This window comes from Perca flavescens, chromosome 7 (genome assembly GCF_004354835.1).
Source record: "Perca flavescens isolate YP-PL-M2 chromosome 7, PFLA_1.0, whole genome shotgun sequence".
In the NCBI taxonomy this organism is placed as follows: Eukaryota; Metazoa; Chordata; class Actinopteri; order Perciformes; family Percidae; genus Perca; species Perca flavescens.
In genome coordinates this window covers 7,697,085-7,723,102 of record NC_041337.1, presented here as the reverse complement: position 1 = coordinate 7,723,102, position 26,018 = coordinate 7,697,085, and the positions used below count along the sequence as shown (strand labels likewise).

At 41.8% G+C, this 26,018-nt stretch overlaps 1 protein-coding gene across 3 annotated transcripts; it reads left to right on the top strand.

Annotated features, from left to right (window-relative positions):
• Positions 1–25,485, top strand: LOC114559207 (natural resistance-associated macrophage protein 2). 3 transcript variants are annotated; one of them, XM_028583744.1, is made up of 17 exons: positions 1–78; positions 169–364; positions 3,436–3,525; positions 5,896–6,041; positions 7,991–8,113; positions 10,094–10,213; positions 11,440–11,546; positions 13,476–13,546; positions 13,632–13,699; positions 14,919–15,074; positions 16,044–16,202; positions 16,295–16,381; positions 20,095–20,214; positions 21,610–21,759; positions 23,781–23,854; positions 23,940–24,093; positions 25,205–25,485. In XM_028583744.1, exons 2-17 carry the CDS (start codon positions 346–348, stop codon positions 25,310–25,312), a joined length of 1,752 nt encoding a protein of 583 aa, XP_028439545.1. In that variant the 5' UTR covers positions 1–78; positions 169–345; the 3' UTR covers positions 25,313–25,485. The 3 variants fall into 3 exon arrangements, with proteins under 3 accessions (XP_028439545.1, XP_028439547.1, XP_028439546.1); XM_028583745.1 differs by lacking the exon at positions 1–78 and having other exon boundaries at positions 142–364; XM_028583746.1 differs by lacking the exons at positions 23,781–23,854; positions 25,205–25,485 and having other exon boundaries at positions 23,940–23,981.
• The last annotated feature ends 533 nt before the right edge of the window (positions 25,486–26,018 follow it).

Below are 26,018 nucleotides of genomic sequence, written 5' to 3'. Positions count from 1 at the left end.
CTCAGACCGCTTCACGGGAGAGAGCCAGGAGGACAACGGGTTCATGTGAAATAGTCGCCGTTGACTTTTGTCCACCAGGTGATTTCCTCCTTTCCTCCTTTCCTCCCTCCCCCCTCTTCCTCCCCCCCTCTCCTCCTTACTCACCTGTCCGGTAATGCAACCCTTGAGTCGGAGGGACGATGTCCAACCTGCCGTCCGGATGTTCCAGCTCTGCTCTCCATAAACACCTCTGGAAACCTGCAGGACGATCAGATCCCAGATCCCAGATCCCCGGAATGTAGCTGTCGGTTCCCCTCTGGTGGTTGAGAAGTTTTCACAGAGTTTAAAGAGACGGTTGATGAGAAGATGTCATTTCTGCGGTCAGGTGGGACACTTTCAATTCATGTCTGGTGCACTGCTGCTGTTAGTGAAGCCCGGCGGCAGCTGCTGGAATGTAACTAAGTACATTTACCTAAGTAGCCTACTGTACTTAAGTAAATATTAAAGCAACTCGTAGACCTACTGTACTTGTTCCACGTTATGGTACTTTCTACTTCTGCTGCACTGGATTTCTTATACTTTTGACTCTAAGATGAATTCATTATTATTTAAGATTAATATTTTACATTAAGAAACTGTTGTAGGCCGATGTAAAATCTTAATCTGTAAAGTAACTACAGCTGTCAGCTAAATGCAGTGGAGTATATTAAATGGGAACCCCACTGATTTGACACAATTGCTCACGTTTGGACTTTACTTGAGTATTTCCATTTTATGCTACTTCATATTTCAGCTCCACTACATTCCAGAGGGGAAATATTGTACTTTTTCAGATTTAAGATTTATTTGTGAGCTCCTACAGAAAGCAGAGTCTCTTGTCGCGTTTCAAAATACAAATTTGTGTGCAGGGAACTTTGTCTACTTTAGCGTCACACAACCCCTCAGATGGATCTGGTGACCCTTTGTAGGGGGCCCGACCCCTAGGTTGAGAACCGTTGGGACTAACCTGCCTAACTGGATAAAGCATTTCAAACTAGCTACACCTCGAGCAGCTACAGCAGTAACATGCTTAGATTCATCACTATAAATAATCTAATAATGTCATATAATAATATATAATTTTACTGCATAAATGAGCACTTTTACTTTTGATACTTTAAGTAAATGTTACGGCTAATACTTCTGTGCTTTTACTTAAGGAGGATTTTAACTTTTTTACTTGTAGCAGTGTATTTTTGTTGTATTGGTACTTTTACTTTTACGATCTGAATACTTCGTCCACCACAGTTTATATTGTTCTTATCAAATGTTGACACTTCCCCTCACATGTCCCCTGATTTATTGATAAGATTTTAAAAAGGATTTATAGCGTAACAAAGTTCGTATTGACCTCAGCATGCTTAATGGCATTCATCATTTCCTGTGGTATAATATAATAGGCCTATAAAGTTCTCACAGGAAGCAGCTGTTTTGCTGTGATTTGTATTTTTATTTCCTGAAGTGAGGCTGGATTACCAACGGTGCGCAGATTGTCTCCAGTTGGCTACAACTTGATTCATGGCAGATTTCTTTAGGAATGACAAGAAAACTTATTAAAACGGGTTTTTAACTAATCTTGTGGTCTCGTAGAGGGGCTCTGTCTTAAAGGACAGTTCCGGCGCAAAATGACCCTAGGGGTTAATAACACATGGCTACCAAGTCGACCGTTCTCTGGGATATGTTTTCATGCTAATCGAATGATCGAATGTGACCAGTTTTAGCGCAAACCGCTAATTAGCTTATAACGCTAGTGGTCTGGGGCATGCGAAAGTAAAAAGAAATCACAATTTCTATATCACTAACAAGGCTCAAAATAGCACCACACTTCCACGGTCGCATAATGAGGGTCCCTACATGTAAACCGAAGCGTTGAGAACTTTGTAAGTGTACAGACAGTTCGCGTATACAGGCAGGCGCCATGTTGGGAAAACAGGCACGACCAGTCGAACGACGAACTCCGTGCTTGAGCTATGTTAAGGCCGTTTTACAGTTATGTGGAGGCTCCACGCAGAGCTCTCGCCGTAGCCTACGTAAGTGGCCTGATGTCTATACTTGTGCGCTGGTGTGTGCGTCGAGCCGTTGTGTGTGTGTGTGTGTGTGTGTGTGTGTGTGTGTGGGGAGTGGGTGATAGAGCGAGGGAGAAGTGAGAGAGTGACGGCGATTAGCTTTGGAGCGAGTAGCAACTCTAGAGTCATAGTGAGAGAAACAAAGTGTCTGCCCTGTATTTTCTGACCAAGGTGGGAAATCTGGAGCAGGAAAAGTTAACCCTCTCCTTGATTTCATGTTGTTTATGGAGAAGGAGAACCTTGCGTCGCTGCGTGTAGTTACATTTTTCGAGAGGTGCGCGTCAGGCTACGGCGTAGGGTCCAGCGTAGACCCAGAGGGGTCTGCGGCGGTCTGCGGGGCTACACCGTTGATTTTACGCATGACTATAAAAATAGCCTTTACTGGTTACTGGTTACACGCCGTTCGGCGTTCGACTGGTCTGGACTGTTTTCCCAAGATGGCGCCTGCCTGTATACGTGAACGGTACTGTCTTTATAATCTATCTTTTTAATAATCTGTACACTTACAGAGTTCTCAATTCTTGGGTTTACATGTAGGGACCTTCGTTATGCTACTGTGGAAGTGTGGTGATATTTTGAGCTTGTTAGTGATATAGAAATAGCGATTTCTTTTTACTTTCGCATGCCCTGACGACTAGCGTTATAAGCTAATTAGCAGTTTGCGCTAAAACTGGTCACATTCGATTAGCATGAAAACATATCCCAGAGAACGGTCGACTCGGTACACGTGTTATTAACCCCTAGGGTCATTTTGCGCCGGAATTGTCCTTGGAAGTAAAGGCTGGACTACGATAGAGCTTTCTGGAGCAGTTGGTGAACAGTGTTTTCTGTTGGAGATGGTAAGCCCCTTTGGGGTGGACTTTGGGCTTTTTCACTTTGGAAGCCTATTACATGCACAAAAAAGATAACACAATAAAGGAAAGGGGAAAAGCCAAAAAGCATAATATGGGCACTTTATTCTTGCTACAGATTTCCCACCATGTTTAGAAAGCACAGGGGAGACACTTTCTCCCTCTACGCCTCTGGAGTCGGTACTTGCTCCAAATCTTATCACCCACACTCTCTCACTCGCTCTACCACACACGCATGCCGGCACTGCTGTTCTCCTAAAAATCAACACATGCACCAACGCACAAGTATAAACTTCAGGCCACTTACGTAGGCTACGGCGAAAGCTCTGCGTGGAGCCTCCGCAGAACCATAAATCAGCCTTAACAATAACGATAAGCTGAAGATTCTATTTGCACTTTTTTTTCTCATGGCTGTCTCTGTGCGAAGGATTTTGTTTTGTGTACACTGTGATCAGGTAAAGCGAGTTATAATCTGAGTGTAATGACTTGTTTGCTTCCAGTCAGAGCCCCCCCTCCTGAGAACATCCACATCTCCTCTCTGCCTCCCAGTGTTCCCACAGATCAGGAGCCAGGACCGACTGGAGGACTGGGTGAGGACGTTTGTTTGGTCGACACTTTTTGTTTTTTTGTTGTGTGTCGAGAGAGATGACGCTGAAGCATCATAAGTATCATCAGGAGAATGTACTTAAAGTATTAAAAGTAAAAGTACTCGATTCAGAAAAACCCTCACCTTTTAGAGACTGGAAAGGATCCAAACAGTTTTTTTTTTAATGGTCTAATCATCTCAGCTGGACTTACAGGCCGTTATATTGTTAAAACACATCATATTTTGAGTTCAAAAATCTTAATTTGTAAAGTAACTAAAGCTGTCAGATGAATGCAGTGGAGTAAAAAGTACAATATTTCTCTCTGTAATGTAGCGGAGTAGAAGTAGAAAGTGGCGTGAAAAGAAAAGACTCAATTACCTCAACATTTGTATTAAGTGTAGTACTTAGTAAGTAAGTAAGTAAGTGTAGTAAATGTACTTAGTTTACATTCCACCACTGATTACTAATGAGTCCCTGTTCATCCAATACTCCCCATCTGTCTGTTCAGCAGGGACTGTCACTGTGGATGTTTAGAGCGCGGTCCTAGTTTTCCATCGTCCACCCCTTTGGTCCCGAAATATCTCAATAACTATAAGATCGATTAGTGTGAAAGTTTGCCTAGATATTCACAGGGACCAGAGGATGAATCCTGAGGACTTTAGTGATCCTTTGACTTTTCCTTTAGCACCAACACCAGCTCAGAGTTTTCACTTGACATCTACAAGGCAGAAGGCAGCTAAAGTTTCTACAGTTTTCTATCAAAAATTTGGGTTTTACTTTAACCAAATTGTCCCAAATAAATAATGTGGATGGTTCCATGCAACGCTCTTTACAAGTAAAATAAATTATCCGTTGATTACTGTTATTGAATTTGGGTGTTTTATTTAATTTTATAGTATTTGAAGAAAGAAATTGATAAAAGAACGTTGAAAAAAATGACAAAAATGTCGGGGAAAAGGTTCAAAAAGTGGAAAAAAACAACCACAAAAACGTCAAAAAACCAGCGCAGAAAGAAATCAACAAACTAAACAGAATAAGTGACAAAAGACTTGGAAAAAAGCGACAGAAAAATAAACTTTAATTTTAAATTTTGACCCAGAAAAACGTCCACATCACACACACGTCCACAACATATTGCACATCAAACACAGAGGCAATTCAGAGTGCTTTTCATAGGCAAAGAAATACACATAGAATTACATTTTAAAACAATAAGCAATACAAAAAAACTGAATAAAATCAGAGAAATGTGCTTTAGCCTAATGGGCAAAAAGGGAAAAATAGCAAGAAAGAGTTTTTCAGAGCATGTTGAAAGTGGCTACTAAAAAGCTACTGCTGACAATGACCCTGATGAAGACCTTAGTCGGTCTAAACGCGTCGTTCATTTTAAATGCATGTTGCCATTCAAGATAAGGGCATTTTGATTTAGTCCCAACCCGTACAATGTGTCGGATTGTTTCTAAAGGAGACTTGGAGACAACGAGCCCTTCACAAGATGGAATAAGCATGTTTAAAGTAAATGGTTACAAAGTACCATGTAGCATACTCAATTTAAATTTTTTACTTTGTATGACCATAATTCTAGCTTCATCATCAGGTAAGAATTTTAATATGCTCAATATTACAGTTTGTGACTAAAAACATACAAAACTAATATAAAACTTCCTATCACCCTCAGCTGTACTTCTATCTAGCGCCCTAGATATATAAAGGGCAATACTTCTGTCTATCTGTCTGTCTGTTTCTCTGTCAGTCTATCTGTCTGTCTGTCTGTTTCTCTATTTGTCTGTCTGACTGTCTATCTATCCATCTGACATCTCAGACAGGGTTTTTTTTCCCTAGGTCATAATTTCCATGATTTCTGTATCAAATTAGAGTGTAAAAACAAGGTGTTTATACAGTAACACTGTCCCTGTCATTTGAATAAAAATAAACTTTATTTATAAAGCACGTTTCAAAACCAACTTTACTTTTAGTGAAGCTAGTGGGACAAAAACAATGATAAAAACAACAATTTAAAAACAGTTTAAACACATTGAGCATACATGGAGCTACATTTATAATATAAATATAAAATTTAAATTTAAATAATATTTATTTATCACTGATAAAAGTGAATTCAGGCTACGAGCCCTGTAAAAGCAGACTTGTAAAGAAATGTGTATTTATCTGTCAGCAAAGTGTCAGGGGTGTGTGTACTGTGGCGTTGTGTGTGTGTGTGTGTGTGTGTGTGTGTGTGTGTGTGTGTGTGTGTGTGTGTGTGTGTGTGTGTGTGTGTGTGTGTGTTTACTGCAGTGTATGATTTGTGTGTGATGTTAATCCCTATAAGGATTAGTTTCTTGTCACTGAAACGTGTTTTCTGTCGTATTTCAGCCGGTGACGTGGAGCGAGAGAAGGCAGCGATTCAGACCACACACACACACAGAGTGTCCTCTGTCTTCCTCCAGAAACAGAATAATGAACCAGTTTCTAGTACTTACTTTGAACAGAGGGTCCCTGTTCCTGAGGAGGGCGGCCAGGTAATCCATGATTCCATGGTAAAACCTGTATTAAAAGTTGGGCCAATTTCCTTTATAGACCGCTGATAGTTTTTTTTTTGTTGGATTGAGAACCATCAGCGTGCAGTATACGTAAAGTTGTTAGTGTGTGAAAAGGCAGTCAGACTGACCATTCGGCCCCCGTCGGTCCAAAAAGTGCCTCGGGACACACCGAAGCGACGCCGACTTGAGAGTACATTCTGCACGTGTGCGAAACGTAACACGTCTCCATAACTGCAGGTGGCGCTAATCTGTATTGTCGCCCAAAAAATGAAAACGCGTTACGTGGGTCTGGCTTCTCCCGAATTTCAGAGCCGACCATTAATGGCGGCTCGTTCGGAATACAATCTCGTATTTTACGTAAACATGTTTCTGAAAAATGTTTAAGCGAGAAATAGGCCGTGCAGTTGCTGAATCAGTTTTTCGTCCCGCTCATCTCGCTCGTCATTTCCGGTAAGTGTTTTAACATAAGTGCACTGATTCGCTAGTCAAGGGCCGGCACTCCACCAATCAGATTGGTCATTGAGTCCGACTGCCCACTGGGCGATTCAACAAGTCAAATCGGCCCAAATTAAAGCCGACGGCTTGGAACACCCCAAACAGACTTGAGTCACCGACCTCGCCAGACTGTCCGACGGACGATAATCACGTTGGAGAGTCTGGGCCTTTACAGCTTGTATTTTGTTCAAAAAAGATGATGTTGTGCATCTCCATGTAGTTGCTGGTGCGGGACAAAAAAAGTAAATGTTCAAAGAAGGTAAAGTCCGCACAACGGCTCCGGAAAAATACTTTAACACTGCAAATAAGGCACACAACTTTTCGGCCCACAATTTGGCCTTACTCAAGCGTATTTGATTGCAGTGAGCTGCTAGGAATTTGAATTGTAATTAATCAAACTGTCATTAATAACCAACTGTTCGATCTATAAGCTGGGATTTAGTTGGAGACGACAGTCTGATGCTGCTAAACTGTTAGCAGCTTCCAACTAAAGCTAACGTTAGCTATCCATCAGTAGTAACTATCAACAGCATCATTTACCACACTGACTGAGAATATTCACGTTTCTTATGAGCCTCATATATCAGCGGGAAAGTCTTGATTAACCCGCTACACAACAGCATTTTCCTTTTTCTCTCCTGATGTGACAGCGCAATTCTTCCCTCTCATAGGGAGCATCAGCGGTACCGGTCTGGTCTATAGCCTGGAGCCAAAGCCCATCTATCAGGATCTATTTTAGGACATGGCAAGAGGACAAATCGAAGACCGGGGTTTTTGGATGTATTGTTGGTGCAACAAACTACTCAGCAGCTTTTTGGGCATAGTTATTAATTCAAGTTTGTTAAAGTTAAAGTTTGGAGCGATTACAATTTCCTCTGTCGTTTAAGCTGTTGTCGTCTATGGGGAACGCGGGATTGTTTTCCCCTAAAAGGGAGCGTGGATCTGTTCAGAGCCATTCTATGACTTTGCACCAGTTGTGCGTATTAGTATTTTTCCGGAGCATTAAAGCTATAGTGAGTAGTTTCTGTCGCCCCTGTGAGGAATTCTAAGTAATGACAACAACACTGTCGGCGTGTCCACATGATACAAGCCTTCCGTGATCGCGCACCACCCCTCCCCCATGCAGTTGCTAGTAGCCAAGGAGGACACGGAGGATTAAAAAAACATGATAGACTCTTCAGAAGAGGTCATTATCTTCACTCGAGTTTCTGCGGGAGAAAGTCGCCGGACGCCAAATCTTCTGAATAGTCATACTGAGAAATCCAGAGAGAGTTTTGTGGAACCGATGGTCTTAATTAGCTTTGTAGCAACTCATTTGGCAACGGCTTGAATGTAACTGACGTTCATTAATATCAAAAAGATACGCACCAAAGCTTTAAGCTGTAGTGCGGACTTTACCTTCTTTGAACAGCTTGTATTTGTGTCTCCTGTAGAGGGCGTTCAGTCTCCGTAAGCTGTGGGCCTTCACCGGGCCGGGATTTCTGATGAGCATCGCCTACCTGGACCCAGGTAACATTGAGTCCGACCTGCAGTCTGGTGCTAAAGCTGGCTTCAAGGTAACTAAAGTAATGCTTGGGGCTACACTAACTGAAACTGCTTTGTTAGTTGATTAGGAACAGCCTGATGATGATGATGGATTTTGTTGTCTCTATTGGGTAGTCTGGATCAGCTGTAGGGCAGCTGGGGAATGACGTTGACTGGAAAACAGGAAAAGGAGCAAAAATGTCTAAACAGATGTCGGCGTTGTGACACTTTTCTGTGTATTTGGTTATATTGCCATTTCAAATTAATGATCAGAGACGACCCCTAGTTCACCCAGTAATAGTGTGCGCCCCCCCATGTAGGCTGATTCCTTTGCAGCGGCCCAGGTTCGAGTCCGACCTGCAGCCCTTTGCTGCGTGTCATCCCCCATCTCTCTCCCACCTTTCTTGTCTATCCACTGTCACTATCAAATAAATGGAAAAGCCCCCCAAAAAATGATCTTTAAATCTTTAAAACGAATGATCACAGAGGTTTGAGGCGCCAGAAAGTCCTTCTTCACTTTAGTGCCACACAGACAGCCACCCACCAAACTTGCGGCCTTGTTTTGTGAAAGCTCTGTTTTTCCACGTACACATTAAAACGCCAAGCTAGCGTTTTGAGGTTTTTACACTATGGAAATCATTTTGGAAACATTCTGTTTTCTGTTTTTTGGGTGAGAAAAACACATTTTAAGTCTGGACGGAGGGCTAAAATGATGCATTTACAAATTGACATTCAGTGCCTTTGTAAACACCTGAGTACAGATTCAAATAACATCTCAACTCAACTTTATTTATATAGAAAATGCCATACAAACATGCACCCCAAAGTGCTTCACATAGCAAAATTGAAACATTTTGCTAAATTACAACAATAAAACAGTCAAAACTTAAAATACTAAAAGTCTAGGGTTAAAAATTATGTAAAAACCAATGAATAGAACTCAAAAACAAATTTCGGAGACCCAGTTTCAGGGTTCTGGTACTGACGTGCATGCTGACTCACTTTCATAGCTTACTGGGACACTTGATGGAACTGAGCCATCCTCTAATTTTAATATAATTATAAAGTATAAATTATTATTACTATTATTATTAAAGAAATGTGTTTTACCTGCTACATCAGGTCAAAAATATCTGTTGTAAAAAGGTCTATTGATATAAAAAAAAAATGTTTGTGGTAGGGCTGGGTATCGTTAAAAAATGTACTATGCCTATACCTGGAATTCGATACCAGTTCCTTTTTCGATACCAATTTTATAAAATCCATTTTAACAAAAAGAAATTACAACATTTTACATTACCAATTATCAATTTTTAGGGCCTGTACAACTATGTGACGCACGCTTTAGTCAAGCCTCTCAAAATACAACAACACACGTGAGCCATTTGTGTGTAACGTAGAGTTTTTCCTGCGTGTCTCTACGACGTGTGTCAGACAGCCAATCACAGACATTATTAGATATTGGTAGAAGCATGCTGCATGCTTATTGGCTTACTGTCTCTGATGAGATTTGCTCCTTAGGTATTGAAATTGGGTGTTGAATGACTAGTAATGACTATTTTTTTTCGATACTCGATACTATGGAGGCAATTCGGTACCCAGCCCTAAATGTGCACGTGAAATTTGCTAAATACATTCACAAATTAGAGTTTTTTCACAGGAACTACAAACTTTTAAGTGCTCATATTGTGCTTTTTGGACTTTTTTCCTCACCTTTATTGTGTTATTTATCTTTTTTGTGCATGTTATAGGTTTACAAAGTGAAAAAGCCCAAAGTCCACCCCAAAGGGACTTACCATCTCCAACAGAAAGATTAAAGATTAAACCATGTAAACCTATTCTGGTACAACCTCTAAGTACAATTATGAACCTGAAGATGAGCTTAATATGAGCACTTTAAACTATTTGTTAACATCATTTTACAAACTCTGAATGTTATTGACCTTTGTTTGAGCGGATGAAGGCGGCTGATTGCCAGATGATGATGCCTGACTGTGTTCTGGTCCTGTCAGCTCCTCTGGGTGCTGCTGGCAGCCACCATCATCGGCCTGCTGCTGCAGCGGCTGGCGGCGCGGCTCGGCGTCGTCACGGGGATGCACCTGGCCGAAGTCTGCAACCGCCAGTACCACACGGTGAGACTGCAGTTATCTCAGCTGTCGGCAGGAAATATCTACAGCGCCTCCTAACACTCGCTGCGTTCTCTGTTTCTATAGCGCTGCACGATAGGAGAAAAATATGCAAGATGCGATATTAGGTTGAATATTCCCCTAACTATATTACTTGAGATAAATAAACAGATATTAAAGTGTACTCAGTTCTGTCTTTCTGCTGCTTTCAGTATTCTGCTAAAAAATTGAAAAGAATTGCGGTTTTCTACAGAGAGTGTCTTTCGCGATATATTGCAGCCTTTCGCAATGTGTTTATTGCGGCAGTTGCTATCGCGATGTTGATAAAAAGACAATATATTGCGCAGCCCTATGAGTGATTGGCTTCATCAGTACTCAGCAGCAATGCAGAACTGGTCTGCAGAACTGAGAGGCTGTGAGCAGAAGTAATCCTTATTTACTGTAACTGCCTCATTGCATAACCAGCATTGAGCTCTGTTGTTAGGTGTAATCCTTGGATTATATGATCCAAACATTCTATTAAAACCAAATGTGAACCTAACATAGTAAAACTGTGAGAAAATGTGTTTAAATACACAGTTAAATCCAGAGTGACTTAACGAATTATTGTGTAAAGAAATCTCTCTGCTTCCCTCATACCTGAAGTAGAACTGTTAACCGCATGGTTAAAAAAATAATCATGTGAGCACCCTTTTGTTCTCTGGAGCTTAACTACTGTGTTTCTGCTGGACACATTTAAGAGGCTGCAAAACATGTGAGAAAAAATGTCGGGAGCATTATGAATGGAACAATTTCTTAAAGGGATAGTTCAGATTTTTTGAAGTGGGGCTGTATGGGCTACTTCTCCAATGTCCATAGTGTATTACCTACAGTAGATGTTCTCTATACATGTGAGGGTGTGGTAGAAACATGTAATGGATACATGTGAGGATGTGGTAATGGCTAGTATAAAAACCATTACATTTTAAAGCTTTAGTGCGTAACTTTTTTGATATTAATGAACGTCCGTTAACTTCAAGCCATTGCCAAATGAGTTGCTACAAAGCTAATTAAAGGGGCGCTATGCAGTTCTGGCCATTTCTTCACTTTTTGCTCGCAGGTTTCTCCATAGAGCTCCCCCTACAGCTTCGGAATAGATATTATATTTACGCAGCGGGAACTGAAGCCATTCTGTTACATGAAACGGAACTTAATATCTCATGGCGCTAACCTGTGTCCTTTGGTTTGTCCAGGTGCCTCGTATCATCCTGTGGTTGATGGTGGAGCTGGCCATCATCGGCTCAGACATGCAGGAAGTCATCGGTTGTGCCATCGCTTTCAACCTGCTCTCCTCCGGCAGGTGGTCAACAGACACAACATCCATTTAAAGCTGCTGTGCCTTAAAGGTCCCATATTGTAAAAAGCGAGACTTCCATGTCTCTTTTAATTCTAAAGCAGGTCAAGGTGCTATATAAACACGGTGGTAGTATCAAAATGCTAAATCTACAGAGAAATACGCACAGCCTGTATTCAGAAACTGTGTCTTTAAATGAGCCGTCAGGACTTCTGTATGGTTGGGATGTCACAACTATACTATATATGAGAGGTCGGCCGATAGTGGATTTTACCGATACCGATAGCTAGGTTGGGCCGTATTTGCTGATAACCGATTAATCGACCAATAGTATTTAGAATTGATACTGGATAAAACAGTTGACAAAATACATAAATTTTTTCAAAAAAAGTCCAGACACTTTTGCCAATAATCAAAATAATAATGTCATATTTATTGATATTACACCCATAGCAATGCTACACAAGCATGTGTGTTGTCTAAAACAGTTATCCTACATATTTGGAGTCATCCAGTGCAAAAATAAACATAATGAGCATTATAATTCATATAAAGGACAAACTATTTACATTTCTTCAAAAAAGGCCCAAATGTATGCCAATGTAGACCTACAACCAATCAGAGCAACGGAACTCAACACTGTGTATCGTCTCCATAGCAACCACTCTGCACAATGCATTCATTCTAACTTCCGACTTTTAGACTTTTTTGAAGCTGGATATATAATTTGTTGCGTGTAAATATAAATGTGGATAACGTTAGTGATAGTGACATGTTCGCTACAGTCGCATTTCTAGAGATGAATCGGCGAAAACACGTTTTATTTCAAAGAGTTACGGCTTTGTTCTAGCGCTGCTGGGCGCTGCCTCTCTTCACTCACTCTCTATCTCGCTCCACCATATAACGTTACCGTGCTTTCGGGCAGTTGCTGATGCTCCTCCGCTGAGGATTTTAAAATGAATGCGCTGTCGATTCTACACATCTCAATTCTCCAGCGGCAGCCACTAGACGGATCGTGGACGATTTGGGTTGGACTTTCGTTCATTTTTGTCAGTGTTTAACCGCTTGAGGTTAGTTAGCCTACTACTAATGTTTAGCGTCATCTCAGCCTCGAAAGTAAACAAACATACTGTTGTGCTGTTTTTTCTCTACTAATGCAGCATATATTCAACAAATTAATAACTTTATAATGATATAACAAAATGTACTGTATACATACCTTTTTGCTGTCGATGCTTAAACGTGCATCTGATGTCGCACAGCATGTGCTCTCTGTGCGGCGCGCAGTAACACGTGTCGAGAATAAACAACACGAGGCATCAGTGATAGTTTTTATTTTGCCTCTAGAGGAGCTATTGTAATGCATGATGCCAGCAGACCCTTCTCAGCTCTCGCGTACTGTGTAATGAATGACAGCGTGCGCTTCTCAGCCGCTCCAGCAACGGACGCAACCAGGAATAACTATCGCCATGGATTTTTGCCGATAACGATAGTTCCACCAATCAACTATCGGTGCCGATGAATCGGTCAACCTTTACTATATATATAGGTAGAACGTGCTGCTACAGTGCCGATACAGTAATTCCCCGGCTGCAGACACTCCAAGAGAGCAAATGTGGAAGACCCACAAACGCTGACCAATCAGAACAGACTGGGCTTTCTTTAGGAGGGGGTCTTAAAGAGACAGGCCCTCAAACGGAGCGTTTCAGACAGAGGGTGAATCCAGGTATATTCAGACAGACAGTATGAGGAAAAATAAAGTGTTTTTTGACCATTAAAGCATGTGAACACGTTCTAGTAGAAACCCAAAATACAAGTATGACCTTGAAAATGAAAAGAATATGGGACCTTTAAAATGGCTTGATATTGATATTGATGATTTTGTGTTGATTATTTCCACCATGTGTGTGTGTGTGTGTGTATATGTGTGTGTAGGATCCCTTTGTGGGGTGGCGTCCTCATCACCATCATCGACACGTTTGTCTTCCTCTTCTTAGACAAATACGGTAAGTTGCGGTGGTACTCTCACAGTGGAACATCTCGCTACCACAACAATAGATAAATAAAACATCCTTGTTTCTGTCTCTGCAGGCCTCAGGAAGCTGGAAGCCTTCTTTGGTCTGCTCATCACCATCATGGCCATCACCTTTGGATATGAGGTGCAAACATTTACATTTCTCCTCCACCCATGTCTGTGTTTTTTCGGTCTGTTAGTCAGCTTGTTAAAACATCTTAACTTAACAGTCCTGCGCGGGTCAACAGTACTGAATAAGACACACTATGACGGACAGTATAACGATCCTATTTGCACACCCACAATGTGGCTAATCGTATACTTTAAAAATCTGATGGAGAAAATAACCACTGGTGATAAAACGAATGTCACGGCACCTAAATTTCACACGTAAAAAAAAACAACAGCGAACACATTTGATCTCATTCCCACTCGAGGGTTATGGCTATGAATTTGCCCTCAGCGAGTTGAAATAAGGAAGTGGCACAAACAATAAAAACCAGAAAATCCAGATTAAAAAAACAAAACAAGACAAAGACTCTGCAGGCGTTCTAGCAGCTCTGTGAGGCTGTACTACATCACGGGGCTTTCAGCTCAATGAGTCATGTTCACCATGTTTACCCTCTTAGTTTAGCATGCAAACATTTGCTAATTCGCACCAAAGCACAAAGTAAAGCTGAGGCTGAGGGAATTGTCATTAGTTTAGCAAAACAGTGGACACGCCTTGAACTGTAAAATTTCCCTTAATAATAATAAACAATATAACAAATATATTTAAAAGGTGGCTAAGTGAGTTTAGCCTTTGGGATGGGTGAAAGTGTGTGCCTCATTCAGAACACGAACAAAATAAACTATTGTTATTGGGGTGGTGATGGCGCAGTGGATATAACACATGCCTTTGGCACGGGAGATTGGAGTTTGGGAGACCGGGGTTCAAATCCCACTGTGATGCATCAACTAATGTGTCCCTGAGCAAGACATTTAACCCATAGTTGCTCCAGAGGTGTGTGACCTCTGATATATATATATAGCAATTGTAAGTCGCTTTGGATGAAAGCGTCAGCTAAATGTAATGTTATAAATAAGTTTACTTGCAAAACATGATGTGCAAGATTGTTTTTGTGATCATTAGGAGCCAAAATCAAAATTTGATTAATTGTTTTGACCTGGTCTTGACTTAGTCTGCTTACATCAGATCTGAGATGGCTCTATGAAACACTTTAATTCTGCTTGTTCCATACTGCTTCCTGTTCTGAGCCAACTTTCTGGTTACACTGTGTCCAAATCTGGATTGATTCCTTCTTGATTTCCTCCTCATTTGCATATCATAAACATGTCCTCATGCGCTGCTTTCTCTGTGGCAGTATGTGACAGTGAGTCCAGACCAGGGCCAGCTGCTGAAGGGGATGTTCGTGCCGTACTGCGAGGGCTGCGGCCCCGTTCAGCTGGCTCAGGCCGTCGGCATCGTGGGAGCCGTCATCATGCCTCACAACATTTACCTCCACTCTGCTCTCGTCAAGGTGCGATCGCCTGCTGGATATTTATACTAGGGCTGCACTATATATCGCGCAAGACACTCTTTTTGTGTCAGTTGAAAGAAAATATCGGTAGAAAACTGCACTCTAAAATGTAACTCGGTAGGGTTTTTCCTGGCTCTGAATGGGCCTTGAATGGAGGGGGGTGGGGACTACGCAAGACAGTAAGCATGATTGGTCCGCGTACAGTAAACACGAGTCTGTGTTACCTTATTTGACAGAAATCTCTACATTTTCCTGTTATTTCTGACAATTTGATAAACAAGAATGTATATTATACTTGAGTAAATGAAACCCCAATTAACAAAACAATAAAATTACATATATTTAAGTGAATCACCGGGAGCGTCTGGTACAGCCAGAATTTGGACGGTAAAACTGAGATTATCACAAGTTTATGTTGTTGTTTGGTGAATTGCTCTTAAACACATTCATAGAGCTATTTTTTCTCTTAATTCTTATCATTTTGGTGCTGGTGATTTTCCTTTGGGGCTGGCTAAAACCTCTTTTGGGGGGCGCCAAAAATTCCTCTATACAGGAAAAACCCTGTAACTGTAATTGTCTTTTTAGTGGTGCATTTTATGTTCAATACACTGTCCAATGTGTTCAATAAAATAATGTTGTGTAACATCAAACTGCGTCCCACGGGCAGTGTACGTGCAAATTAGTTCCGCCCCAAGCTATTCAGAACATTATGTAGAGACATAACATTTATACACATAAACTATATAATAACTGTACTGAAGTTACATACCACATAAGTGAAATCTAATGCATGTTAATGAACTGATGGCAGTTACAATCGTTATCGGGATATCCAACACAATATCGCATATGGCATATTTTCTTCATATTGTGCAGCCCTAATTTATAGCATTCCCCTTTTTCTTCTTAATCAACTGTATGGAACTTCACGTATCAGCAAGTCATTAAGTGTCCAAATGTCCTCGTCAGTCTCGAGAAGTGGATAGGTCGAACAAGGAAGAAGTGAAAGAGGCCAACAAATATTTCTTCATCGAGTCGACCGTCGCGCTGTTCGTCTCTTTCCTCATCAACGTGTTTGTGGTGGCTGTTTTCGCCGAGGCTTTCTACGGACGCACCAACCAAGAGGTGGTGAGTAGCTCTGCGCCCACTTTTAGAATCCAACAGAAGTGAAATTTCAAGCCGTCTTTTGGAAGTAAAAAAAAATTTTTTTTCCATTCCAGTACAGTGTCTGCAATCAAACAGGAAGTCCTCATTTAGACATATTCCCTCTGAACAATCAAACTCTGGAGGTGAACCTCTATAAAGGGGTAAGTTTGAAGTGTCTGTTACTGTTGCTACTACAACTACAGAGCTGTTGTTAATAAAGGGGGAAGTTTAGATTGGCTTAAGTTTTGTTGATTGGGTGATATCAATTTAATACATTTAAAGGGCCATTCCTGCTATTAAGAATTGCTAAGAGGCCGATTAAAAAAATTTTGAGATACATTTTTTATTAGCACCATTTATCATTCAGACATACAGAACAAATTCCACAATATGTGCCAGGTAGTATCAAATGGTGCACAGAACAGAGAAACACAAATTGAACAAGAACAAGCATATCATTTTCTTGGTTGCAGTTGAGCCGGCTAGCCAAATCTTCCTCTGTCTCCCGAGCAGGTGTAATTTAGAGTCGTCATTAAGTATTGATGTTGTTTTATGCCAGAACTCCACCTGCACCTGTTCACACTCTAGACCAGTGGTTCTCAAATTTTTTTCAAAAATGTACCCCTTTTGAATTGTTTTTTTTAAGCCAAGTACCCCCTGACCAGTGCTAATCATTTTCAGTTCAAAAGTGTATACTGTATAAACAGGAACAGTACAGCGCTGTCAGCGATAGATTTACTTTAGAACAACAGCCTTGTAACTGAAAAAAACATTTAAATGCTAATGAGAAAAGGAGACAAAAACTGTAAAAAAGAAGAAGGAAGTAAGGCAAGATTAGGTCCAAAGAAGGCGACACAAATGTCACATTTTTGGTACAAAAAAAACAATTCTACATAAAGAGGAACAATGTTCTGGACAACAGCCTTGTAACTATTAAACATTTTGTTAAATATCTCATGTACCCCCTGCAGTACCCCTAGGGGTACAAATACCCCCATTTGAGAAACACTGCTCTAGACCATATGCAGGAAAGTTCCAGTTTGTTTAGGTTGACAGAACGTACAATAGGGAGTGGGAATCATTGACATATATATAATGGACCAATAGACCCCGTTGCTCTGGACGGAGACCAGTGAAGGATATTAGAAGCACTTTTCCGGTGATCTCTTCCTTTACTGCGCAGCCTCCAACTGACAGAGACAACGTAAATGTGACGTGAGCAACGTGTCTGAAAGTTGTAAGTCTTCTGGTAGCTGTGCCAAGAGAAATCTCAATCATTCCCAATCTTACCGAGAAGGAGAGTGTAGGTATATGTAAGGAGATAACATGGGCACATTTATAATAATGGGCATTATTGCTAACTAACATGCTAGTTGACATTAGTAATTAAACCTAAACAGCTAATGTAAGTCGAAACTGCCTGTGAGCTTCTCCTGTACTATACGGTAATTCCTCTACTGTGCGACAGTAAGTCACTTGGTTATGACACAATCGTTAGCCTATTTTTACAAAAACGTCTGCTACGGAGCCATAACGTGAGGTACAAGGTAATGGAGCCTTTTATACATTGTCGTGTTTCTTTAGAAATAAACAATGGACAAATAGAGTCTTTAAACGCTTCAGATGTAAAGTTATTTGCTGTCAAGTGACGTAAAAAAAAAATGTCGGTCAGTGAAATGCTAACAGGAGGTGATCGCTTCGTAGCAACAAAATGGCGCCATCGGAGGTTCGAGTTCTGAAGCGAAGCTTACCCCCTAGGTGGGAATGGCTTTCGAAATGTATCTCTTCTGAGGAGTCCAGTATGTCCTATGACATATGTTGAAGTGGATATACTGGTGATTTGGGTTCTTGGAGCAGTGGAAAATGTTGTCCGAAACTGCCTCCCAATTAATTGTGTTCCCCTCAGGTCTCAGCTCTCGTTCCCATTTCTTTACTACTGGGAGTACTCCCGTGAATACTTGCAACAGCTTAGCATAAATCTTGGACACTAATCCTCTCACAGGGAGATCAAAAAAACATTTAATGACTGGGTGCGCCCCAAGGCTGTTTCCCCATGGCACTCCATAACATTTTAGGGCTGATCTTAAGCAAAGATAAAAGTAAAAGGATGACCTGGGGACCTCGAAACTAGCCCTCAGATCAAAACTCAACATACCTTTGTCATTGAATAACTGGTCTAGAGTAGAAATATCTCTGTACCTCCACTGCTTACAAGCAAAAGGTTTGCTACCAGACATTAAGTGTGTATTGCGCCATATTGGGGTATTCACCTGCCCCTTATTGTTAGTTTTTCATCTGTGCTGCCCATTGGTGCTGCCTGAGCAAGCACAGCCCCGCCCATAGGCTTGTTTGAATTTGGTTGACCAATCAGAGCAGACTGGGCTTTTCAGGAAGGCGGGGGCCAAGAGCTCAGACAGTAGGCTCGTTCGAGATGAGCCAGGTCTGCGTAGAATCGATCACCAGCGATCGCCGCCCGTTGCGTGCCGGTTAGATTTGGGTCCGACTTGATCCCGACTTGCTCTGACGTCATGCACACGTGGGCAACGATAACCTCGCGAGATCGACTGCAAGACCCACGCGGACCCAGGGCATGCTGGGAAATGCCTGGCTCTCAGCTGATCCAACAGCTGATTGGTTCAGAATGGACCCAACATGATGACATTTTATATAAACTTGTTATTGTTTTTGAATCGGTGTTTTAATTGCTATTTATCTGATTTAAAGGCTTATTCTGGACAGAACACATGTTGTGTGGCTGATAGTTACGTTTAAAAATCAGAGAGACTAAATCTGGTCAGATTACGGATCATCTACAGCAGGGGTGGCGAACCTGTGGCTCTTGAGCCACATGCGGCTCTTTGCCGGCTCCTTTGAGGCTCTTACTGTGTGGCTGGGGGCTGTCTTATTGGTAGATTATTTTTTTACTTTTTGAAACATTTCAGATAAGTTTAAAAAAAAAAGCATTTGAATGATGCATTTGCCAATTATTTTAAAATAAAAAATAATGCAGCAGAGTTTTTTTTATGGACAGATTCTGCAACCTGAGGAAAAAAAGCGGCCATAGATCACCTTACTCATTAACCCTTTTACTGCTGATTGTTTGAAAGCCCCTCTAGTGACAAATGAGTGAAAGAGTGGCCACAACAGAGTACAACCAGACCTAAAAAGGATTGTGGATAACAAAGACTGTCAGGTTTCCCACTGAGTCAATCTAAGTAAGAAAAAAAAACCTATGAAAACTGCTATGTATTATGACTTTCATTAGATCTGGAAGTGGCTTTTTGCTATGGTGTGTGTTTTTTTGTGGCTCTTTATGCTGAACTGGTTGGCCACCCCTGATCTACAGTCTGTTTTTAACATCAGCTTTTTCACAGCTACTCTGTCATAATGAAAACAACTGGAGACTGTGTACATGCTCATATATGGGTCTGATAACATTTTATTAAATCGGAAATTGGACCTAACGGGATGTGAGTGTGACTTCCTGTTCAGCCTGACGGCCGCTGGAATCGTCTGTATGCTATCTGACTTGACCTCGGCTTTTTGTCACCGCCCCCGGCCTCTGCCGCCTGCTCTCGTCCACTTTACAGGCGAGGCACAGCTCATCTCGAACGAGCCTAATGTTTCAGACAGAGGAGCTGTAGCAATGGGCAGTATGAGAAACATTGTATGTTTTTTGAACGTCAAAGCATGTAAACCTATTATGAGACCCCAAGACTACAACGTGACACTGAAAAGAAGTATAATAGTTTTTTTTCATTATGAGTGACCCCTTTTACATTACACACAGCCCTCCTGTTTTTATTGAAGCACCGTGGGACTTTACTTGTTGTCTGGTGACTGTAACGCTGTTGTTTTGTTTCTCTGTTTGCAGGGAGTGGTGCTCGGCTGTTTCTTCGGCCCGGCAGCGCTTTACATCTGGGCCGTAGGGATCCTTGCAGCTGGTCAGAGCTCCACCATGACCGGAACGTACTCCGGCCAGTTTGTCATGGAGGTCAGTGGGGGAGGGAGGAATCAGCCGTGCACAAAAAACTCAACATGTAGCACAAAAAGTGGAAATGTCTGCCCTGTTTTTTTTACCTTTGTCACAATCCCCTATCAGTCAGTTGTTTTTACATTAAGTTGTGTCCTCAGAAACCTCTTTGTGGAATCAGGCTTTATTAATTTAAAGGTCCCATTGCATGAAAATGCCACTGTTTTTTAACATTAATATGCGTTCCTCCAGCCTGCCTATGGTCCCCCAGTGGCTAGAAATGGTGATAGGTGTAAACCGAGCCCTGGGTATCCTGCTCCGCCTTTGAGAAAATGAAAGCTCAGATGGGCCGATCTGGAATCTTCTCCTTATGAGGTCATAAGGAGCAAGGTTACCTCCCCTTACTCTGCTTTGCCCACCCAGAGAATTTGGCCCACCCATGAGAAAGAGAGAGAGACATCATGGCTTGAAAACAAGCGAAGCATGGCAGTTGGTCAAGGCCACACCCCCACCCTCCACCTTGCACCCCCTCTCCTCTTCAATAGCATTTGAAGCTACAGACACAGAAATGGCACATCCTAAGGAAAGCTCATTGTGGGACTGGATCTAGTGGCTGTAATTCTGCACCAAGGCTGAATTTTGGGAAAGAGACTTCAGATACAGTATTAGGGGACCACTAAGGTCTATATAAAAGAGACTTCAGATACAGTATTAGGGGACCACTAAGGTCTATATAAAAGAGACTTCAGATACAGTATTAGGGGACCACTAAGGTCTATATAAAAGAGACTTCAGATACAGTATTAGGGGACCACTAAGGCCTATATAAAAGAGACTTCAGATACAGTATTAGGGGATCACTAAGGTCTATATAAAAGAGACTTCAGATACAGTATTAGGTGACCACTAAGGTCTATATAAAAGAGACTTCAGATACAGTATTAGGGGACCGCTAAGGTCTATATAAAAGAAACTTCAGATACAGTATTAGGGGAACACTAAGGTCTATATAAAAGAGACTTCAGATACAGTATAAGGGGACCACTAAGGTCTATATAAAAGAGACTTCAGATACAGTATTAGGGGACCACTAAGGTCTATATATAAGAGACTTCAGATACAGTATTAGGGGACCACTAAGGTCTATATAAAAGAGACTTCAGATACAGTATTAGGGGACCACTAAGGCCTATATAAAAGAGACTTCAGATACAGTATTAGGGGACCACTAAGGCCTATATAAAAGAGACTTCAGATACAGTATTAGGGGACCACTAAGGCCTATATAAAAGCATCCAAAAAACATGTCATGGGACCTTTAAGCGAGGTAATGAAATGCACATTAAAGGCTTTGCTCTCACAAACAAGTGCCGTTTTCTTGTAAATGTCACAGACTCTGTGTTTTCTGACCCTCAGGGTTTCTTGAACCTGCGCTGGTCGCGTTTTGCTCGGGTGTTGTTGACCCGCTCCATGGCCATCACTCCCACCCTGCTGGTGGCCATCTTCCAGGACGTGCAGCACCTGACGGGCATGAACGACTTCCTCAACGTGCTGCAGAGCATGCAGGTCAGGCAGTGGTTCACCGTAGATGGTAGATCGGATCCGCTAGACGTGTTGACGTCAGGACGTGCCTCGTGGCCCGCCTTATTCTGCCTTAGGCCGCGTTCAGACTGCCGTCCGACGTCCGACGGTCCTGCCAAAACGCAGGTCTTTCCATTCATTTTGAATGGGGGTGGTGCAGGGGGACATTCAAAACAACGCAGCGGGCCTGCGGCGAAAAGTTGAGACCAACTCAACTTTTGGAGAAACACAACCCCACGTCACGCAGCGGTGGCCAATCATGTAACGGAGATCAGACGTGTCGGTGTGTTTTGAGCTCTCGTTTGAGGCGGTGTGAGAATCCCGTACAGGAAACAGGAAACCTCACTGCCTCTATCGCTGCCACAAGAACGTCTTAAAACACTATGAGGGTGAAAAACGAAACACAAGCACTGAACTGTCCGGGAGTTTGGGTAATAACTGGATGTTTCCTGCAACAAGAAGGCACTCGCTTTGTCTCGCTCGTCTCTTTTCTTTCTCTCTGTCCCCTGTGAAATGAATTTACCCTGGTTCACTGACACCTCTCTCCACATTGGCATGCTTTATCTTTCTCATATGTCACCTTTTAGAAAACCTTTTGATCTCACAGCACTTAATCTGTGAAGTGCATGACAATTTATTTTTATAACCTGCAATACAAAAAGGAGGACATTAATATAATTAAAATATACAAGCGAGTAGGATTGAGTTTCAATAGGTAGCTCCACTCTGGAACCAGTTCCAACTTGTTAAAATAACCAACTTAAAAGGAATGGTTTGGATTTTTTTTATAGTAGGGGTGTGTGAGCTACTTCTCCATAGTCAGTGTGTTAAGGCCTTTTTATGGTTCTGCGGAGGCTCCACGCAGAGCTCTCGCCGTAGCCTACGTAAGTGGCCTGATGTTTATACTTGTGCGCTGGTGTGTGCGTCGAGCCGGCATGTGTGTGTGTGTGTGTGTGTGTGTGTGTGTGTGTGTGTGTGTGTGTGTGGGGAGTGGGTGATAGAGCGAGGGAGAAGTGAGAGAGTGACGGCGATTAGCTTCGGAGCGAGTAGCAACTCTAGAGTCATAGTGAGAGAAACAAAGTGTCTCCCCTGTGTTTTCTGACCAAAGTGGGAAATCTGGAGCAGGTAAAGTTAACCCTCTCCTTGATTTCACGTTGTTTATGGAGAAGGAGAACCAGGAAACGAGTCGGGGGAAATGCAACGCTACCAAGCCACGTCCGGGCGTCGCTGCGACGTGTAGTTACATTTTCCGAGAGGTGCACGTCAGGCCTGGTCCGGCGTATACGCAGAAGGGTCTATGTTGATTCTATGCACAACCATAAAACGGCCTTTAGCTACAGTAGATGGCCGTGTCGGTACTCTCCTGCCTGCTTCTCCACACTGGGGGGCGTGCCGACGCCATCTACTGTAGCTAACACACTGACTATGGCGAAGTAGCTCACACAACCCCACTTTAAAAAAATCCCAACTATCTCTTTAATCTCACAGTCTAATACAGCTCTTTTTCTTGTTTTTAATAATGTAGTCACAATAAATAAAGTGTTTATAACTTTTGTACTTTAACGACGCAATGTGCGAACGACCGTTACATTCAAGCCATTCCCAAATTAGTTGAAAATTAGTATAGCTGCGTTTACCAAATGGTGTAGTCCGGCGACTTTCACGCGCAGAAAATCGAGCACATATAATTACCTCTTCTGAAGAGTCCATCCTGTTTTTTTAATCCTCTGTGTCCTCCTTGGTTACTAGCAACTGCGTGGAGGAGGGGTGGGGGTGGTAAGCCATCACAGAAGGCTTGTATGATGTGGGCGCGCCGACAGTTTTGTTGTCATTACTAAGAACTCCTCTTAGAACAATCCCTCTCCTGTGTACAGTAAGAAAAATATCTGTTTTAACCGTGATTTGAAATACCTGTTCATTGCTGACTCCTCATGAAATTTTAGAAACTACATTTTTCTTTTATAATGTGTTTATGTATATGTGATATGCTCATTCTTCTCTCACAGTTGCCATTTGCCCTCATTCCCATCCTCACTTTCACCAGTTTGCCATCTCTCATGAATGAGTTTGCCAACGGATTGTAAGTTAATCTACCTCACGAAGTATAGAGACAAATGATAATTGTATTTCCTTAAAACACGCTCTTTCTCTTTTTATTCCTGCAGAGTGTTTAAGATCGGAGGAGGACTGGTGATCTTGATCGTGTGTGCCATCAACATGTACTTTGTCGTGGTCTATGTGACGGAACTCGACAGCGTGTGGCTGTATGTGCTGGCAGCGTTCCTCTACATAGCATACCTGTTATTTGTTGGATATTTGGTAGGTGATATTAGCGGAGCATATCTAGCTTCTTCCACTGTGTAGCTAAAGCTGTTTTCCAGCTACTTAATCTCCAGCTATCAGGCAGCATAGTCAATAATGTCAGAAGGTAGAATCAGAGAATGCTACCTGGTCTACGCACATTTACTATACTCATTCGCAAGATCTTGTTGTATCAACGTGTAACTTCTTCTAATATTATAATTCCTGTGGTTTATTATTTTATACTTTAAATGTACTATTGTAGCCTGTGTGTGCATGCTGGACTACTTCTTTTGTATATAACTTTAATTCAGTAAATACAGTTATAAAGGACAAGAAAACATTATCACATCACACAGCAGCACAGCTCACCATTTGAACGCTGCATATAGGGCTGAACGATTTGGGGAAAAAAAATCTATATATTTCTCTATATTACAGTAACGATTCAATATGCGATTTTTTGTTTAGCTAATGTTCAATATTCACTGTTCACAGATAAAACATGTCATGCAGCATTATAACATGAGACACCATCAAACTGCTCTATATTATCTTATGCTAGGATGAGAACATAGATATGAATTGCCAGCAATAGGTGTTTTTCTTTTAATAAGCATGGAACATTAAAAACACAAACACAGAACATTTATTGTAAAACAACAATTCCAATGAGTAAATATTAGTATTTTCCTGTAAATCTGCCTCAGTTCAATAGCAGCATCTACATATTGCACCTTCTACCGTCATGTTAAATAAAGTTATACAAGATAAATGAAAGATCCACTGAAAATAGGTCATTTCTGTAAACAATCTGTGATATGTAACAATATTCCAGCAGCATTCTTTCAAATCGTGATTGCGATTTAAAAAAGATGAATTGCTCAGCCCTAATCTTATAGTCTACTGAATGTGTGATCTTTGTCTGATCAATGGACTGATTGATTGACTGATCTCTCTGTGTGTGTGTGTGTGTGTGTGTGTGTGTGTGTGTGTGTGTGTGTGTGTGTGTGTGTGTGTGTGTGTGTGTGTGTGTGTGTGTGTGTGTGTGTGTGTGTGTGTGTGTGTGTGTGTGTGTGTGTGTGTGTGTGTGTGTGTGTGTGTGTGTGTGTGCGCGCGCGCGCTGCAGGTGTGGTTGTGTCTGATAGCTCTGGGAGTTTCCTGCCTGGATCCGACCTCCAGCAGAGGGAACGACACCTCCATCCTGATGGAGCAGCAGCCAGAGTTCGACTCCTGAACCAAACCAGGACATTTATTTCAAAGGTGCAGCTGTGAGAAAACCCACTGACCTTTTTTTCCTCCAGCACATTTAGTCTTCTTAAGTGCTGATTTATTTATAACGTCCAGCGCCCACCGTCGTTTAAATAGCAAATGCACGTGCGCCCATCTGTGCGCCAATGGGCATGCTGGTCTTACAGGGAGGTGTGTTCAGGTGCATTCTTGGCGTGTTGCTATCTTGAGGCAGCGGGAAGTGATCGCGCCATTGACCAACAGAAACCTGGTCTAAAATCAGTAACGCAGCATTTCATTGTTATTTTAACAGCTAATTAGTAAAATGCGCCTAGGCTTATGCGCAGCGTGCGCACAGTGCACACACAGGGAAGCGCAGCAGCACACAAACATGCAAAAGATTACAAATAAAAATATTACGGTGCAAATCCGCCATCAGAAAAAAGGTTTATTGCATGTTACGCCCAAAACACACCGATGAATTAATGAAGATACTAAGTACAGTAGTCAAACTAGCAAAAGTGGATTTGGACACGCCCTAAACATACCTGCGCCATGTGCTTCATGCTGTTCACTCAGTTCGTTAAAATAGGGCCCATACAGTTAAAGGGTAACTACCGTTTTTTTTCAACCTGGACCCTATTTTCCTATGTTTTTGTGTCTAAGTGACTGATGGAAACAACAATCTTTGAAACTGGTCCAATATTAAGCGA